The sequence below is a fragment of the Urocampus carinirostris genome, chromosome 10 (genome assembly GCF_059441175.1).
Source record: "Urocampus carinirostris isolate Australia breed hairy pipefish chromosome 10, RoL_Ucar_1.0, whole genome shotgun sequence".
NCBI classification, from domain to species: Eukaryota; Metazoa; Chordata; class Actinopteri; order Syngnathiformes; family Syngnathidae; genus Urocampus; species Urocampus carinirostris.
In genome coordinates, this window is record NC_142358.1 from 37,189,779 (window position 1) to 37,209,291 (window position 19,513).

A 19,513-nucleotide genomic window follows, 5' to 3' on the forward strand; every position below is an offset into this window, starting at 1 on the left:
CCTTGATGGACAGAACAACAAAATGAACCACCAGGCCTAACAAAGGTCCTCTGTCTAATTCATATTTGGATACTTATGGTCGATTAGGTAGACATGTTATTCATTATTTTGGGTATTCCGGTTCTTTGGGTACACAACTCCATAATATTTGGGGTATTTGATATACATGTACATGTTTTGTCAATATTTTAAGTATTTGTGGTTGTTTAAGTCCAGATTTGATTCCAATTTGAATTTCCATAAGGTCAGGGTGAACACGAAAACCTAAGTGACCCAAACGCCTCGAGAATCCGGTCACTGTCGCTCCCCCATGCCAAGTTCCTTTCCGATAATAAGATTAGTTAGCAGCACATTAAGTAGAGCCATGCATTATCTGGCAATTAGCGGGGGGAGGGCGGGGGGACTTATTAAGCTGTTTAATGTAAATTTAACGAGCAATCAATTCAATTTCTTTAAATAGACGGGAGACTTATTGATACAAATGATGTAAGCGGGCACCAAGTTCGCACGTGGGCGCCATCACCGGGCCGTTAAGTGCACCATTACCATCATCCTGCAGAATAACGCTCTTTTTTTATGGACTAAGGTGCGTGAATTATTAACAGAGTGACGGCAAAAATAAAACGTGACTTTTTTTAAATCGCTGAGTGGCTTTGTCTCCGGCATGACAAATCGCTTTCCTTTTTTCTGTGTGTGCGTCGTCTAAATGAGTCCATTTTTCACGACGGAAAACAGTTCCTCTGTGTCTGACTATAATGAGTTTTTTTGCAAAAATATCCCAAGGATATTATTTTATTTTTCGAGCTTCACTAAAAAAAGACTGGCTTGAAGGGGTGGGCGGGTTTTATGTAAATGAGGTAGTAGCACATCACTTTGTGATAAAGGGAATGAAAATGGAGTATAAGAGTTGAATTGCATACGAGTTTGTTTGTTTTTAATCAGTTGGATGAAATAAGTAGCTTTTCAAGCCAATAAAGACCTCCTAAAGCCCTTTACAATGTGCTTCACACTTACCCCTTCACACACACGCTCACACCACAATAGGGAGTCAGCCATGCAAGGCGCCTACTTGCTTAGTAGGGATTCAGTGTCCTGCCCAAGGACACTTCGACATATCACACGAACAGGGTTGGGTAGGGTTACTTTAACTTGATTACTTTCAATGACTTTTGGATTACTCCAATACCAAATATGCTAATAAAAGACAAAAGAAACTAAATATGAATAAAATGACTAAATTTTGTGCAGGCTTGGGGAGTAACGGAATACATGGAACGGCAAAAATGATGTTGGATTTATTTTCATTTTGTTTCTGTCGCATTTTATGTTGGTTTTGCCGGAGATCAAAGAGATCAAAGCCAGGAGAGAAAGCTTACCACGTGTTGTGAGTCATAATTTAATTCATATTTAGTTTATTTTGTCTTTTATTAGAGAGAGAGAGAGAGAGAGAGAGAGAGAGAGAGAGAGAGAGAGAGAGAGAGAGAGAGCGAGAGATAGATACTTTATTCATTCCCGAAGGGAAATTCACATTTCCAGCAGCATCCCTTTGCTGAGAACAATACAATAATAAAGCAAAAAAAATACAATATACAAATACCCAGTGTGACGTGCAAATGCCCACTGTAGCGTGTTATATAGAATAACTAAATAGTGCTACACAGAATACATATTACAATAAGATTCGGTAAAATGCAATGTAGGTGGTGTGGTTTACTGTGGGCTTTTACTCTGCCGGGTAGAGTTAAAGAGCCTCATGGCATGAGGAAGAAAAGATCTCTTCAGTCTGTTCGTAGTACAAGACAGTGACAGCAGTCTGTCGCTGAAACTGCTCTTCTGTCTGGAGATAATGCTGTGTACCATATTTGGTATTAGAGTAATCCAAAAGTAATTGAAAGTAATCAAGTTAAAGTAACCCTACCCAAACCTGTTAATATATTTCAATGTATTATTATTTTTACACTGTATACTTTGCCAACTGGTGTACAACCCTAATTTCGGTGTAGCAGCACAATGATGATAAAGTTGGTTCTGATTATGATTACCGAGGGAACAGAAGAGAAAAAATTCCGGACCCCAACGATCACTCACACGGCAAACTGCCGACTGCCAGGCTGCGTGGCCGGGCTGGCAGTCGCGCTAACCTCCCGCCCGTCGCGCCAACCTCCCGCCCGTCACAACTGTATGTTTCCCTTAGTTTCTGCCAGTCGGCGTTCCCTCGGCAGTGCCGCCGGCCTCGGTGACAGCTCCGCATTGATCCACTTCGCCATCGCTCAGGCCTGACGAATCGCTTCAAAGACACAACAAGCAGACTACCTTTCTTCAAGCAGAGCCGTCAATCAACCAAATACCGCCCCCTTCTCTCCGGGGACGGACACGGTCGTGACGACTCACGATAAGCACATGATTAGCAATCGTAATCTGCTATTAAACACTCTTCTTACCCGTGTGTGTCTACCATAATCCAGTGTTAGCATCGGTTTAAGGAAGTGGCGAGAAGGAAAAGGGTACACATACTTTGTGTCGTTATAAAGAAATACGGTGTGGGTGGTTAGGTAGGTGGGTAGGAAGTTAGATAGGTAGGTAGCTACGTGGATAGGAAATACAGAAAATTGTTGTTTTGTTTCAGAGAATGTGAAACCTACCTACCTAGCTACAGTTAACTAACACTACAGATACAGAGCTAGAGCTAGTTGAGTAACTAAATAGGTAGCTAGCAGAGAAACAACGTTGGAGAGCTGGTTACATAGATAGGAGTGAGAAACCCATTTACAAAGTGAAGAGCTTGTTACATCACTAGGGAGCTATAGAGGTAGTTATGCAGCTAGAGAGCTAGATATTTAGAGAGCTAGCAAAAAGGCTAGAGAGCTAAACAATTACCTAAAAAGATTTGTACATAGCTAGAAAGCTAGAGAGTTAATTATATAGCTACAAAACTATAGAGTTAGTTATATAGCTAGAGAGCTAGACAGCTGGTTACATTACTCGAGAGCTAGTTACATGGCTATAGAAATAGTTGCATAGCTAGAAAGCTAGTTACATAGCTAGAGAGCTATCGAGATAGTTGCAAAGCTAGAATGTTAGAGAGCTAGTTACATAGATAGAGAGCTAGTTACATACTGTAGCTAGAAAACAAGAGAGCTAGTTACATAGCTAGAGAACTCAAAACCTAGATACATAGCTAACAAGCTAATTACATAGCTAGACAATTAAAGAGCTGGCTACATAGCTCAAGAGCTAGTTATATGTTGTAGCTAGAAAACAAGAGAGCTAGTTACATAGCTAGAGAACTAAAATCCTAGATACATAACTACCAAGTTAATTACATAGCTGGACAATTACAGAACTAGTTACAGAGATAGATGGCTTGTTTCATAGCTAGAGAGCAAATGAGCAAGTTACTTAGCTAGAGAGCTTGATCACTAGATGGATGTAAAGTTAGTTAGAGTTCATTATTCCTATGAATTATGGTCAATTTTCCAACACTGGCACTCGATGTTAAGCATTTCAGATCAAATAACCTCACAGAGCTTAAAGGTTGTTGTTGTTTTTTCATTTCACCCGCACCCAGCTGGCGCCGGTCCGGAATACGAGTCCCCCTACCGCACGCACAATACATTATTCCCTTTGACGACGAGGTTAATTAAATTAACGGCAGGACGAGAGGGGGTTGCGACGGCGAACGGAGGGTAAAACAATGCCGAATGCGGTTACACTCCGATTCAATGCATAATACGATCAACAACTGTGAAATACAAGATTTGCGCGCAGCCAGCCGAAGGAAAAACAATCACGGCCGAGACGTCTGCAATCCCGAGACGATTCATTAGGTACAGTGTCACAAAACAAATGCTGCTTTAAGAGAGCCGTATCGATTTTCTTCTTGGGTCAGCGATATGTCATCAGAATCCTGGAATAGAAACCAGGAGTGTTGGTTTTATTATTTTTTTCTTACGGATAGATTCGAAAGAAGAACAGTGGGGGCAAACATGCTAACTCCTAGCCGAGCATGCTGTCAGTCCCATTAGGTGATAATTGATGTCAAGTGACAGCGGAGAAATGGAGCAAGGACGTAAACATGAACGCCCGCGACAACACATCAGATATAATGACTGTTATTAGCTTTTTCTTTTTTAGACATCTATTTGAGGAAGGCGTTCATTTATCTTACATTGATGAGTGACTACATGACAGAGTATAATGCCCCTTAGGAACACTTCAGTAGCTGTGGACTTTTGTATTGTTTTTTAAAGATATTGGCCCACTAATGATAGGTCATTGTGATTATCTTGGAAATGTGATTGACCACAGGCTTGAGAAATAATGTAAATGATCATTTTTTTAAATACTAGACTATTTATTTAAAGAGTATTTTAAATTAGGTTATAATTGATACAGTTTATGTAAATTATGCAGTGTGTAAGCGGTTAACTGATTCCATTTTAACCATACTTCAAATAGTCCAAATCTGGTAAGCCGCACCCTCCACTTTTTGAGTAAATTGACACTTTTGTACTTACACAAGCCGCACTCATGTGTAAGCCGCGGGCGCCCGCAGTAAAGCTTGCGATACAGTCACAAGTTTAACCCGGGCAAAGCTGCAAGTTCCACAATTGTAACTTCATAAATAGTACACAATTCGAGAACCACAGTTGACATCGCATATAGAAAATGATACCTGTACTTAATGTATGATGCAGACTTGTAAAGTCGGGGTCCCATTGAAAGTAATCCAAGTAAACAAAATGTATATTTCCAAAGTTAAGGGTGGGGAAAATATATATTCACTATTGTCCGCTGCGACAACAGACAGATCTACCGGTAACTCAGCTTTACCACATTTCCCATCAGCCCGCGTTTGATCCACCCCTTATTTTTGATTCATCCGTAGAACACATAACAGAATAAATCTCTAAAATAAATACATTACAAAAATATACAGTTGCAAATACATATTATACATGATTACACATATTTACGAAGAAAGACGGTACACCGAGAGAGTTTTCAAAGCTTTAATAGTAATAATATAACTTTCATCCCAAAGCGTGCCTTTGAAAGGTACCAACACGCTAGTAGGATCACGTTCGCAATGTATCAAACAAACCTGTGAAGAAAAAGTTTCCCGTAATTGTGAAATTCACGGAAGATCGTCTTCAGCCTCCTTATTATAACTATTGCCATCAAGGTCATCTTCCTCAGTATCGGAACGTACCTTAACTCTGCAGAAAATATATGCTAAAACTTGGAGAATGCAGTCTTTCATGGCGCACATATTCTACTGGTTTTAATCTTACCTTTTAAACTCCTGCGCCTCTGGTGGCCGTTAGAAAATTTCCATAAATTAGCCGCTTCACTAAATAAGCCGCAGGGCTGAACATTTGGGAAAAAAGTAGCGGCTTATAGTCCGGAGTTTACAATAATAACATATTAACAACATAGTAATTACAATAGATTGTTATTTTTTTTTTAAATACATAAGCCCTTCATGCTAACCAGGAACAAAAAAGTAGCTCTCAGCATTAAAAATGTTGGTGATCCCCGGTCAAATGTTAAAGGTCGCGAAATATTTAAGATTTTGCACAATGCACAGATACAACTATCAATAGGTGCTGCTGTTTTGCATAGCATGGATAAAAGCATTTAGGTACAAAGATACTACAATCATTCATCACCAACAGCTCAATTTTAGAGTACTGGAATCATAGGTGTTGACTTTATCTAATACAAGATTATACCCTTCACTGCCACTCTTCTTAAATTGAATTGGAAGTTGGACATAAATAGCCGGCATTGGCACTGAAGGATGTGTTTTTGAAACTCTATGACGACAACAATATGTTTCATAAAAGGTTGAGCAGCAAATTCATTAATTAGGGCAGAACGACGAGCTCATTAAACAATGTGAGAACAGTAACCGGATCTAAATGAACAAAACATGAAAGTGAGATAACGCACACTATGTACTCACACGTGGATAGAACAATGAAATGAAATGAAATGAAATGATCTGCATTTATATAGCGCTTTTCAAGTCAATGACTTCCCAAAGCGCTTTACAGTGTGCTTCACATTTCCCAATAGCGGCCGTGATCTGTGCAGCCATGTAAGGCGCTAACCTGCTTATTGGGGGCATTGGGGGTTCAGTGTCTTACCCAAGGACACTTCAATAACAATAACAACAATAACACGAGTGTAAATAAGACAAGACCATGAAACATAACATCGGAAAACCAACTGGCTCTAACTGAACAACACATTAAAGGGGAGAACACAAGAAACATTCCCATATGTGGAAAGAACAACAACTGCACTATGGACATTCCTGAAACAATTAACCTAATTCTAACCGAACACAATCTGAAAGAAAGACAACGCAGGGTATGTCGAACACCAATCAGCTCTAACTGTACAAAACATCAAAGGGAGGTGAACCAGGATATGCCAATCTGACAAGACCTATAAACGCAATGTTAGAACACTGACAGGCTATAAATAAACAGGACATGAAAGTCAGAGAACACAGAACATATACTCACATGTCGAGACAACAAACAAAGAATGCTAAGATGACCAGGCAATGAAACAATGTTGGATCACTGGCTCTAATCGAACAAAACATGAAAAGAAGGACAATGCTGGATATGTTGGAACACTCAGTGTCACGGTCGCCATGGCGCCCAATTGGCCCCGCCCGTGTGGCGCCATCTACTGTCACAGTTGCCATGGTGCCCAATTGGCCCCGCCCGTGTGGCGCCAGCTGCAGCCTGTTGACAGATTTGCTCCCTGTCAGTATTTAAACTCTGTCCTGTCAGTCCCATTTTGTCATTCCATCTGCAAATCTCTGTTTTTACATGGTAAGCCCTTTTTCGCCCTTCCTGTTTTTTTGCTCCTGTTAGTCTCCCGTTACTATCTGTTTTGAGCTAGACCTCGTCTGCTCTCCCGTCCGGAACTACGACCTGTTTTGATCTTGACCACGTCTGTTCTCCCGCCCCGAATAACGATCCGTCTTTTTATCTCGACCACGTCTACTCTCCTCTCCTGGCTTTCGACTTGTTTCGATCCTGATCACGTTTTTGCTCTCCTTTCCCGGCTACTGACCCGTTTTTTCCGTTCCCGACACCGCCATCAATAGCCATGGAAGTCCCACTTCCACGTCTGAGCAACCTACTTCCCGCGACCAGCAATCTCCAGATCGTGTGTGCACTCCTTTCCCTTCTTCCCAATAAAACTCTGAGAAATGTTACGCGAGTGGGTTCTGTCTCTGTTCTGTCCCTGACACTCAGTATATCTAATGCAACAAAAAATGAACAGTTTACTTCACAGCATACATACTCACACGTGGATACGACAAAAAGAGAGTGCGTGGACGACAGGACCAGGAAATGTAATGACGGAACACTAAATGACTAACTGAACAAAACATGAAAACAAAAGTATTTCTAACTCAAAAAGAACATGAAAGGCAGACATCACAGTATCAATACTCACACGTGGATACAACAATACATTGAGTCCCAAGACAATGAGACATAAACAGAAAGGCAGATGACTAACTGACTAACTGAACAAAACATGAAAGGGAGAAGTTGGAGGACAAATGCCTACACAAATCTAACAATAACGGGAGTGCCATGACGGCAAGACCAGGAAATACCTGATTTACCAGACAAAAGGCATGATGCCGAGTACAACAAAGACATGGTGACCGACAAGGTACACAGAGAAATAATATTCCGAAATGGCCGTGGAATATGAGAGTGCCCTTATAATTTGCAACATCATATCTTAGAAAATTCCACAAAAAGCACCAAAACACACAACGTGAAGGTACAGATAATACAGAACATTAACACTTGACCATTTTAATTCATTCATCACAATTTTCTTGCGCCATTGTTTTCAAAATCTGGTAAACAATAGAGGTCTAGATGTCTAGATAGATGTCTAGATAGATGTCTAAATAGATGTCTAGGTAGATAGGTGTCTAGATAGATGTCTAGATAGAAAGATAGATGTCTAGCTAGATAGATAGATGTCTAGATAGATAGATGTTTAGATAAATGTCTAAATAGATGTCTAGATGTCTAGATAGATAGATAGCTGTCTAGATAGATGTCTAGATAGATAGGTGTCTAGATAGATAGATGTCTAGATGGATAGATAGATGTCTAGCTAGATAGATAGATGTCTAGCTAGATAGATAGATGTCTAGCTAGATAGATAGATGTCTAGCTAGATAGATAGATGTCTAGCTAGATAGATAGATGTCTAGCTAGATAGATAGATGTCTAGCTAGATAGATAGATGTCTAGCTAGATAGATAGATAGATGTCTAGATAAATAGATAGATGTCTAGATAGGTAGATGTTTAGATAAATGTCTAGATAGATGTCTAGATAGATGTCTAGATAGATGTCTAGATAGATGGATTAGATAGATTAGATAGATACTTTATTCATCCCCATAGGGAAATTCACACTTCCAGCAGTCTCCTTGTGTTAAAAAATTAAATAATAAAATAAGGATATAGAATACAAAAATACACAGTACAGTGGGACCTCGGTTATCGCGGTTAATGGGGACCAAAACAAAAGCACCCGCGATAAGTTAAAATCCGCGAAGTAGCGGCGCACCTTAAAAAAAATATATAATAATAATAATAATAATATATATATATGTATATATATTTTTTTTTAATTTCATTATTATTATTTTTTAGACCCGGTTAATAGGGACCAAACTACCCGTGAAAAGTGAAAATCTCCGAAGTAGCGACGCCCCTTCAACGCGAAGTAACGACGCCCCTTTAAAAATGCTTGATTATTTTATTCTATTATTTTTTTTTTTTTAGACCTGCGAAGCTCTGAACCTGCGAACGTGGGTAGCGACGCCTCTTCAAAAATGCTTAAAAAAATAAAAAATAAAAATATATATATATATTATTTTATTATTTTTTTTTTTTAGGCCCGCAAAGCTCTGAATCGTCGAAGCGCGAAGTAGCGAGGTCCCACTGTATAACGTTTTGATATACAGTTTTTAAATAGTGCTACAGAAAATACACACTGTAATAAAAATAGAGTAATATGCAAATATAGGGGTGGGGTTTAATGTGGGCTTTTACTCCCCCGGGTGGAGTTAAAGAGCCTCATGGCATGAGGAAGAAATGATCTCCTCAGTCTGTCCGTGGAACAAAACTGTGACAGCAGTCTGTCGCTGAAGCTGATCTTCTGTTTGGAGATGATGCTGTGTAGTGGATGTAATGAATTGTCCATGATCGACCGCAGCTTGTTCAGTGCTATAGTGCTCTTTAGCAATAATGCTAAATTGGCGTATTTACTGCCGCTAAGTTTGTACGAAGAGGTATAAACATACAGTATAAGTGGAAAGCTGACAAAATCAACCGCTAAAAACTAGTAGATCTACATCTTGCAAAACCGGATCCTAAAAAATGAAACGACGGGTACAAAGATTTTATCAAGTGTGACATGTGCTTTGCATTCCTAGACAAAATATTTGATATTATAAATGGAAGCAAATCAAGTATCCTCGACATGCCCGGAAAGGACAAGCTAGGCTGTTTTTGACATGCTCTTCTACAGGAAGTATTTTATATGGGGTTCCATGAATGCCAAAATGATGTTGTCATGACCTGTCGCTGGATGAAGTATTATCGTGAAGAGGATTTTCATGTTGTACAGGGAGTGCAGAATTATTAGGCAAGTTGTATTTTTGAGGATGAATTTTATTATTGAACAACAACCATGTTCTTAATGAACCCAAAAGTCTCATTAATATCAAAGCTGAATATTTTGGAAGTTGGAGTGGGGCTTTTTTAGTTTTAGCTTTTTTAGGAGGATATCTGTGTGTGCAGGTGACTATTACTGTGCATAATTATTAGGCAACTTAACAAAAAACAAATGTATACCCATTTCAATGATTTATTTTCATCAGGGAAACCAATATAACAGCTCAACATTCACAAATATACATTTCTGACATTCAAAAACAAAACAAAAACAAATCAGTGACCAATATAGCCACCTTTCTTTGCAAGGACACTCAAAAGCCTGCCATCCATGGATTCTGTCAGTGCTTTGATCTGTTCACGATCAATATTGCATGCAGCAGCAACCACAGCGTCCCAGACACTGTTCAGAGAGGTGTACTGTTTTCCCTCCTTGTAAATCTCACATTTGATGAGGGACCACAGGTTCTCTATGGGGTTCAGATCAGGTGAACAAGGAGGCCATGTCATTAGTTTTTCTTCTTTTAGACCCTTTCTTGCCAGCCACGCTGTGGAGTACTTGGATGCGTGTGATGGAGCGTTGTCCTGCATGAAAATCATGTTTTTCTTGAAGGATGCGAACTTCTTCCTGTACCACTGCTTGAAGAAGGTGTCTTCCAGAAACTGGCAGTAGGACTGGGAGTTGAGCTTGAGTCCATCCTCAACCCGAAAAGGCCCCACAAGCTCATCTTTGATGATACCAGCCCATACCAGTACCCCACCTCCACCTTGCTGGCGTCTGAGGCGGACTGGAGCTCTCTGCCCTTTACCGATCCAGCCACGGGCCCATCCATCTGGCCCATCAAGACTCACTCTCATTTCATCAGTCCATAAAACCTTAGAAAAATCCGTCTTGAGATTTTTCTTGGCCCAGTCTTGACGTTTCAGCTTGTGTGTCTTGTTCAGTGGTGGTCGTTTTTCAGCCTTTCTTACCTTGGCCATGTCTCTGAGTATTGCACACCTTGTGCTTTTGGGCACTCCAGTGATGTTGCAGCTCTGAAATATGGCAAAACTGGTGGCAAGTGGCATCTTGGCAGCTGTACGCTTGACTTTTCTCAGTTCACGGGCAGTTATTTTGCGCCTTGGTTTTTCTACACGCTTCTTGCGACCCTGTTGACTATTTTGAATGTAACGCTTGATTGTTCGATGATCACGCTTCAGAAGCTTGGCAATTTTAAGAGTGCTGCATCCCTCTGCAAGATATCTCACTATTTTTGACTTTTCAAAGCCTGTCAAGTCCCTCTTCTGACCCATTTTGCCAAAGGAAAGGAAGTTGCCTAATAATTATGCACACCTGATATAGGGTGTTGATGTCATTAGACCACACCCCTTCTCATTACAGAGATGCACATCACCTGATATGCTTAATTAGTAGTAGGCTTTCGAGCCTATACAGCTTGGAGTAAGACAACATGCATAAAGAGGATGATGTGGTCAAAATACTCATTTGCCTAATAATTCTGCACTCCCTGTATATGCGAACATCTAACATATGGTTTTCCATTAGTGCCAAGCGTCTATGTATAATGACATCTAAACCTATGACGTAACTTGCTGTTGCTAGTTACGTGGCGCTAGATTTGTGGTCGGAGGGTAATCGAAATAGAGTTCTTTAAAGCTCAATAATGTATGTACCGTATTTTCCGCACTATAAGGCGCACCGGGTTATAGGGCGCACCCCCAAAAAATAGTTTTTCGTCCTGTATTTTCCATACATAAGGCGCACGGGCTTATAAGGCGCTACAATGGGAACGTCGACAAAACAGTCAGATAGTTCAGTCAAACTTATTACCCCCTTAACATTCCGAAAGCTTGCAACGAAGCAAATACGTGTCGTAGACACGTGCGGAAGCGGTGTCCGTACGATGTCACCAAACAAACATTTCTTAGTTTCCATTTTATTTTTTGCTGGTAACTGTGTGGACAGCAAAGTAAGAATTTTATTGTGCAGGGAAACGGGGTTCTTTACTGTGCATATGACAATAAACACTTTGAATTGAATTTAGTTTAAAAATAGACTCATCACAGAAACATCAAGATCGTTCTAAAACAAGATGCCAGGAAAATCTAACTCCGCATAGCTCACCTAAGTTCTCTTGCAGCCTTCATGTTCATTAATGATACGTAACCATGGTCTTCTTACAACCGTGAGTGTAGTAAATCCAGGAGAGTAAAATATTTACAAATACAGAATAATAAAACATGTTTTATCTATGCCGTAGTGCAACCCAACCTGTGATTCACATTCATCTTTTTCGGCCAATTGCAGGCTTTGTTTCACCCCTTTAGCCCATGCGAGCCTGTAAATGATAAAAAGGATCCGCCCCCTTTACTTTCGAATAACTTTAGCCAATAGTGACTGATTCAAATGATGATTGACACATTGGTTAGGAAATGAAACGCCGGTATATAAATCCCAGCATACACCGCAGACGACTTCGTCTTCGGCTGCTGCTTCCTTTAGTTGCAAGACTCTGCGACTTAATATTGATCCATATATAAGGCGCACTGTATTATAAGGCGCATGGTCAGCTTTTGAAAAAAAATAAAGGCTTTTAGGTGCGCCTTATAGTGCGGAAAAAAACGGTAATATAACAATGTCATAGAAAACCCTCATAGTTTTCTTTTCTTTTCAATATTTGATACATTAAGAAACAAAACATTTATTTTTGGGTCATTGAAGTAATATTATTCAGTGTTGGTTTTCAGTTTGATTTGGAAACTTTTTATTTGAGATATTCCAATATATTTGTGAGTTAATAATTATATAATTGATTTTGATCAGTTTCGATATGAAATAATAATAATTTTGTATAAATTGCATAGTCAATTACCTGCGATGTATGCCGATTGAGATTTTTCGTTTTCCGGAGTGGATGACGTCACACGCTAAGCCGGGAATCGGAGAAGAGGTTAGCTCCGGTAGCTACCGGTTGCTCCAGGTAGCTCCTCGTTAGCGTCCAGGATGCTAGACGTGAGCCACGTTTCCGTAAAACACAGCAAACTGCACTCCCTGTACGCTTTGATGTTTTTCACCAGCACAGCCAGTTCGTCTGTCTTATTTGGTATAGAGTTAACATTTACCATGATTACGGACAGTACAGAAGACTTATAACGCCACTAGCCGCTTAGCTAGCTCCAGCTCTCCATCCACGACGGGGCCCCCTCATCACGCCGGCGCGAGAATTCTTCTGGGCAAGGAGTTGATTCCTCGGATAAACGCATTTTTGTGCGTTAAAACCCATATGTCGGTAGGGTTCCTTTAACTGGATTACTTTCAATTACTTTTGGATTACTCCAATACCAAATATGCTAATGAAAGACAAAAGCAACTAAATCTGAATAAAATGATGACTCACAACACGTGGTAAGCTTTCTCTCCTGGCTTTGATCTCCGGCAAAACTAACATAAAATGCGACAGAAACAAAATGAAAATAAATCCAAACAGCTTGCCAACATCATTGTTGCCGTTCCATGTATTCCGTTACTCCCCAAGTCTGCACAAAATTTAGTAATTTTATTCATATTTAATTTATTTTGTCTTTTATTAGCATATTTGGTATTGGAGTAATCCAAAAGTATTTGAAAGTAATCAAGTTAAAGTAACCCTACCCAACCCTGTATATTTCTGTGCGGCCCGGTACCAAACCTCCCAAGACCCCGTACCGATCCACGGCCTAGTGGTTGGGGACCACTGCCAAAGGACATGTTACACAAGCATACATACAACGAAAGTTAACATTGACACAAGCAACGACGACATATGCACACAGTAACCAAACGCAGCACCTTGTGAAACTCTACAAACACACTACCTCATACAGATGTAAAATTGTATTCATGCCTATGCTCACTTTGCACAATGTTGCCTATTTTTGCACTACCGCATATTGCACTAATAAGATCCCAAAACTGTATGTAATATCCTACATGCCCACATTTCTTGTGTACCGAAAATTCCGGACTATAAGCCGCTACTTTTTTCCCTAACTTTCAACAACTGCGGCTTATTCAGTGATGCGACCATTTTATGTAATTTTTCTAACGGCCGCTAGCGGTGCTCGAGTGTTGCTTCCATTACCAGCCCTGTCAAAGCTATATTATTATTATTATTAAAGCTTTGAAAACTCTCTCGGTGTACCGTCTTTCTTTGTAAATATGTTTAACCCATGTATAGAATGTATTTGTAACTGTATATTTTTGTAATGTATTTATTTGTATTTATTTTAGACATTTATTCTGATATCTTTTGCACGGATGAACGAAAAATGAGGGGCGGAACAAACGCGGGGTGCCGAGTTTAAGTGGGGACCGCTAAAGGTGAGGGACAGACAAGGAAAGAAGAGGGGATAAAAAGTTGGTTAAAGGAAAAGGAGTTGCGTGAGTATATGTGTTCATCTGATATATTTTTCCCATCCTTACCTTTGGAAATATACACTTTTTTTCCTTGGATTATTTTCAACGGGACCCGGACTCTGCAGGTCTGCATCAAACCTTAAGTACCGATATCATTTTCAATTCATTTTGCTGGCTGTGATTTATGGACTGTGGACTTTAATGAAGGACAGAGAGTCTAATAGTATCTGCATGTATTGGTCAGATCCAGCTAGGACCTTATCTTTACCGTTTACCTTATGATGTCACAAAGCTATGATCTTTGATTTTTGCAACTTGGAGATGGCATAGGAGCTTGCTCTGTCCACTCCACGCAACGGCCCGGTATTGCAGTACCTCCGGGAACGGTGCATTCGCAATGATCGCAGCAAGGCTTTAGGGCTAGGACCTTAGCTTGGCTTTTTGGCTGAGAGTAAGTGTCCCGGCCCCTAGGCTTTGTAGCGTATTATGAACTGACCGATAACGGATAATGGATAATGATTTATGAACAAGCTAAATAACCTTTAAAACCCCCCCCCACATTTAGTTTCAATCGCGAGACTTAATTTTGTGTTTGTGTTACATGTTTAAATGTGGGCGCATGCGGCTTATATACAGGTGCGGCTTGTGTAGGTATAAAATCGGTTTTCTTCTTAAAATGTGGTGGGTCCGGCTTATAATCAGGTGCGCTCTATAGTCCGGAATTTACGGTGTATATATTTTGTAAATTATAACCTTATCTTCTTTGTTTTCTTTTATCCTCACTGATAATGTGAACCTGGAGTGCTGCGTCCAATTTCGTTGTCACAATATGTTCAACTCATTTTGTAACAATGACAATAAAGGTATATTCTATTCTATTCTATTCTACATCGGTAGGATGAAATGAAATGAAATGATCTGCATTTATATAGCGCTTTTCGAGTCAAGACTTCCCAAAGCGCTTTACAGCCATGCGAGGCGCTAACCTGCTTATTGTGGGTATTAGGGGTTCAGTGTCTTACCCAAGGACACTTTGACATGTAACACGGACAAGCCGGGATTCGAACTGCGATCTCTTGATCCCAAGATGAGCACTCTACCTCCTGAGCACTAATTTAATGTCTCTTTAGACAAAGATTTGGCACTACCTAGATTTTGACATTTATTTATAAAAATTCCAAAGAAGAAAAAAATATATAGGTTGGTCAGTGATAAAAGGGTGTAAAACTGATTTTTTTAGACATGACCAGTAACGCACAGTTGGCAGGTATTGTTTAAAAATGGAATAACAATCCATATTTATGGCAAAGTCGTTCCCCTGCACGCACACACGCACGCATTAAACAGACCTGTTGATGTACACCGTTACCTGATCCACAGAACACACATGCAAACCACTAAAAAGCAAATGTATATAAAATATGTTGCTTTTTTCCCTCACACGCCGGGAAGTGACAGCAGCAAACGAGACAAAACACACCGCTGCGCGTGATCGAACCCAGCAGCACGCTGACATTTTACTCATTTGCCACCGGTATCAGCGGGAATATCACGCACCACGTACACCCATGCACGCACATATTGATGCATACAACTCTCTTGCAAGCGCGGAGTTCTTTTGCGGTGAATCGACCTGGCAGCCAGTGAAAGTGCACGCACCGATTCCTGCACAGACACGTCAGTTGTTAAACACAACACTTAAGGACACGTTGAGCGGGAACACAACTGCAGTGCGTGTTTTTCTCCCCTGGCTGGCAAAGACTTCGCTGTGTAATCTTGTGGCACATTGCAGGGACGGTTAACTTGCTGCGCGACTTCCATGCCGCACGGATGATCTTGTACTTCTTTCTGCACGGTAATACCCGTCACATGAGAGAAACCCAAGCCGAATAAACAACCGGGATGCGGCAATATCCACGAATAGCACCGTGGTTCTGTTGCGCATTCTGATCCAGACTAGGGAGTCCGAGAACCAAAAAGACGCTGAAAAAGCCCATGGAGTCTTGTGCGCCATCATTGCGCGCTAACTTGTGCCAATACCGCCTTCTAAGCTCCTCCAAATGTTTTTTTCCCTCAACCACTCTGTTTTTGTTTTGTAAACAATTAAAAATGCATCGCAACTTACCTTTAAAGAAGAACCCAGTTGAAATGAAGACCAAGGAGAGGCAGAAAGAGAGAGATCCGCTTGCCGTGTTCGCCATGGTGGACACCTGCTGGAGACTGGCGGCGTTAGATCACCTAGAGGGGGCCATGGGATGGAAATGTGCAGAGAAGAGAGAGAGAAGGAGGGGAGGAAAAGAGGGACGGCCGATGGGAGGAGAGGGAGGGATCAGACGTCGAGCTTGACATCATCAAGCATTCTGCATTAGGTTGCGAAAAGGAGAGCAGGACTCAGCATGCTCTTGCAGACGAAATGCAGAAACTATTCCATTCAAATAGGCGCGTGTTTACTTAGAGTGGTTAAGCAAGATGAAGGAAGTTTATTTTTTATATACATATACCAGCACTACTTTTGTCACCTTCTGTACTTTATCAAGTTCGATATTTTTGGTGCTTTAAGTTGAATTTTGCTCTTTTAACGGTGGGCTGCGTCGTTTGAGGTATCCTTAAAAGGACAGTGTTTAATAGTTTGTGCCTCCTAGTGGTACAAAAACATTTATTTGAATACTTGGAAAAAATATATGGACTATCATCCATCCGGGGTCAAGTCGCAGAGAAAGCAGCCTCAGTAGGAAACCCTAGACCTCCCATTCCCAAGCCACTTCATTCAGCTCATCCGATTAGATCCCGAGGTCTTCCCAGGCCAGCCTAAAGACATAGTCCAGACATGGGCAAACTACAGCCCGCGGGCCATATACGGCCCGTTGGTGTTTTTAATCCGGCCCGCCAAACCTCTCCCAGTTATATCTAAATATCCCGGCAAACCTTTTTCATTTACTTTCCCCCGTAATGCCCACATTTCCCCAATAGATGGCACGCTTGAGCATTTGCCCACTTTTCTTCACGGTTAAGCTTTTCCCAGAAGAAGCATTCTCCTTCTCGATTTTTCGCAGTAAAGCTTTCCCCCTTCTAAAAACAAAGATGAGTTTATCGAAGAAAAGAAAAGTCGACAGTGAGTGCCGAGTGTTTAAAACAGAATGGACACCAAAAGAAGAGAAGTCCGATCAAAGGCTGTATGCTTGATATGTCAAGAAAGTATCCCGTTTTTTAAGGAGTACAATTTTAGCCGTCACTTTGCTACGAAGCATTCCAATTATGCCAGCAAGCTGGCGCAAGAACGCGCAGCTACTACCAAGGCAAGCTTTTTGCTGGCATTCAAATTAGCAGCAACTATGCCATAGTTCCTCAAGCGTGCCCTGGGTCGTCCCCAGGACCTCCAGCTAGTGGGAGATGTCCAGAACACCTACCGGGGGAGGCGTCAAGGAGGCCTTATCAGATACCCGAGCCACTTTAGCTGGTTCCTCTCAATGCGGTGGAGCAGCAGCTCTACATCCTTCCTGGATGACCAAACTTCTCACCCTTACTCTATGGGGGAGCCAAGGCACCATGCGGAGGAAACTTATTTTAGTTGCCTGTATTCGGTATGAACTATCATACCAATGTTCATATTTATAAAAAAATTAAATGTTGAGATATTAATTTCCTAAGTTGCCACGGTGTCCACTGTGGCCCTGGCTACCACTTGTACTTGGCAACACAGTGCCATCCAATGGTCAAATATTAAACACTGTGGCTTTAAAAAAGTTAAAGATGATGCCCAAATGAGTTCAAAAAACCCCTTTGCCTTTTTGCTACTGTACCTAGCTGCTTTTAGCTGACTTTTACCAAAGTCGTTCGGGGCAGAACACATTAGGTGGCAGGAATTGAAGGAGGAGAGCAAGGGGGTGCTGGAGAGTGACCTTTCTATTCACTAATATAGCATAAAAATGCCATCCCAAATCCCAAGAGAGAGGAAAAAGAGTTTATTTGAGCATGTGTAAGAAATGCACGTACTTACACGCGCATCATGAGCAGACTAAGGCTGCAATGATGACACAAACCAGTCAATGGCAGCAGCAGGTAGAAAAGCTCAAAATCCCACAGAGCTTTTTTAATGGTTAAATACATGAAGCCAAAAAAGTTGTCTGATTGTTTCTTCCTCCATGTTTATTGTTCCCTTCGTCTCTCCTGATTGGACATCGCCAACACGTATTTTGTCTGGTAAATTTGGTTTATGATAGTGTTTTATTTATTTTTTTCAGTCAATGCACCCTTTTTCAACAAAAAAAAACTCAAGGCACACAGTCGAAAATGTTTAAAATTAAATGTCAGTGCAAGTTTAATGGTGTTGTTTTTTTCAAATTTAAAATAATAATTGATAGTACGAAGTTTTTAGCATTTGTGGTCACTGTGGCTCACAAGGTAGGTTATTCATGTCATTTAATAAATTAAATTTTAGATTTTACTACATTTTTTTCATCTTTTTTTTTAACTTAATACAACAAAAAAATAATAAAAACATTTTAAAATCATCTGGATGAGGTTAACTCAGAGTTAAAGCTTTAAATCGGCTTGAGTTCCAAACTGAGAGTTAATTCCTTATACTAAAAGGCTTGAATCTTTGGTAAAACTATTATATACATGTTTTCATATTTCTTAAATTCAAATAAAATGTATACATCTCGTTTAGACGAATAGGAATATGTCTGTGCAGATTTAAAAGAAATACATGAATAAACTTGCTACAATTACGCTGGGCATGAAATAAATCCTGGACAATGGGAGTGAAAACAGAGCATTTTTATCAAAAATGTCAGCAAAACGTTTTAACTGTCATGAAATCGTTGTGTCCTCACAAAAACAATGATTTGTGGAGGGTGTCTTATCAAAGATAGATGAAGATTTTTATCAGAAGTGTAGCATGTCAAAAGGGAACTACAAGGCGTTTGGATGAAGATACTTGACTGCCCCCTGGCTTTCACCGGAGTATTGCACTTTGAAAAAGTTCAATTACAGAGCAGTGTGGAACGACAAGCAAATCTCAAAGAATAATGACCACAAAGTGTCTTCTTTTCATAAAAAGTTAGCGCAGTGGGAATTGCAAAACCTTGGGGGGGCGTGACCATCCCCACGCATCCAAACGCCACAAAAGGGCCCGCTAATTGTGCAATCTATTGGACGGGGCCCTCCGTGTCAGTCCTCATTCCATGGATGAGCAGATAACATTTACAAGTTCACTGCTCGTTTTCTCCCGAGCTTGTTCTCTCCCTCTCCTTCCACTCAGATTGAATTGCGCGCATCAAATTTATTTCAGATGTTCTTCTTGGTGGCAGCTTGCCAGTAGCTGCTTCTGCCTGACACTCGTACACACTCAAAGTCTCCGCCAGGTGCTT

General features: G+C 40.6%; 1 protein-coding gene and 1 pseudogene across 1 annotated transcript in view; one reads left to right on the plus strand and one right to left on the minus strand.

Annotated features, from left to right (window-relative positions):
• The window catches only part of cadm1b (cell adhesion molecule 1b), a 722,615-nt gene that overhangs the window by 462,187 nt on the left and 240,915 nt on the right, over window positions 1-19,513 (minus strand). Inside the window, exon 7 of the mRNA XM_088345365.1 lies at window positions 16,267-16,379. Within this exon, the coding sequence (XP_088201491.1) occupies window positions 16,267-16,342 (76 nt within the window). The 5' untranslated portion in view covers window positions 16,343-16,379. The remainder of the gene's footprint in view (window positions 1-16,266; window positions 16,380-19,513) is intronic.
• LOC148358859 (U2 spliceosomal RNA) lies at window positions 14,362-14,538 on the plus strand (annotated as a pseudogene).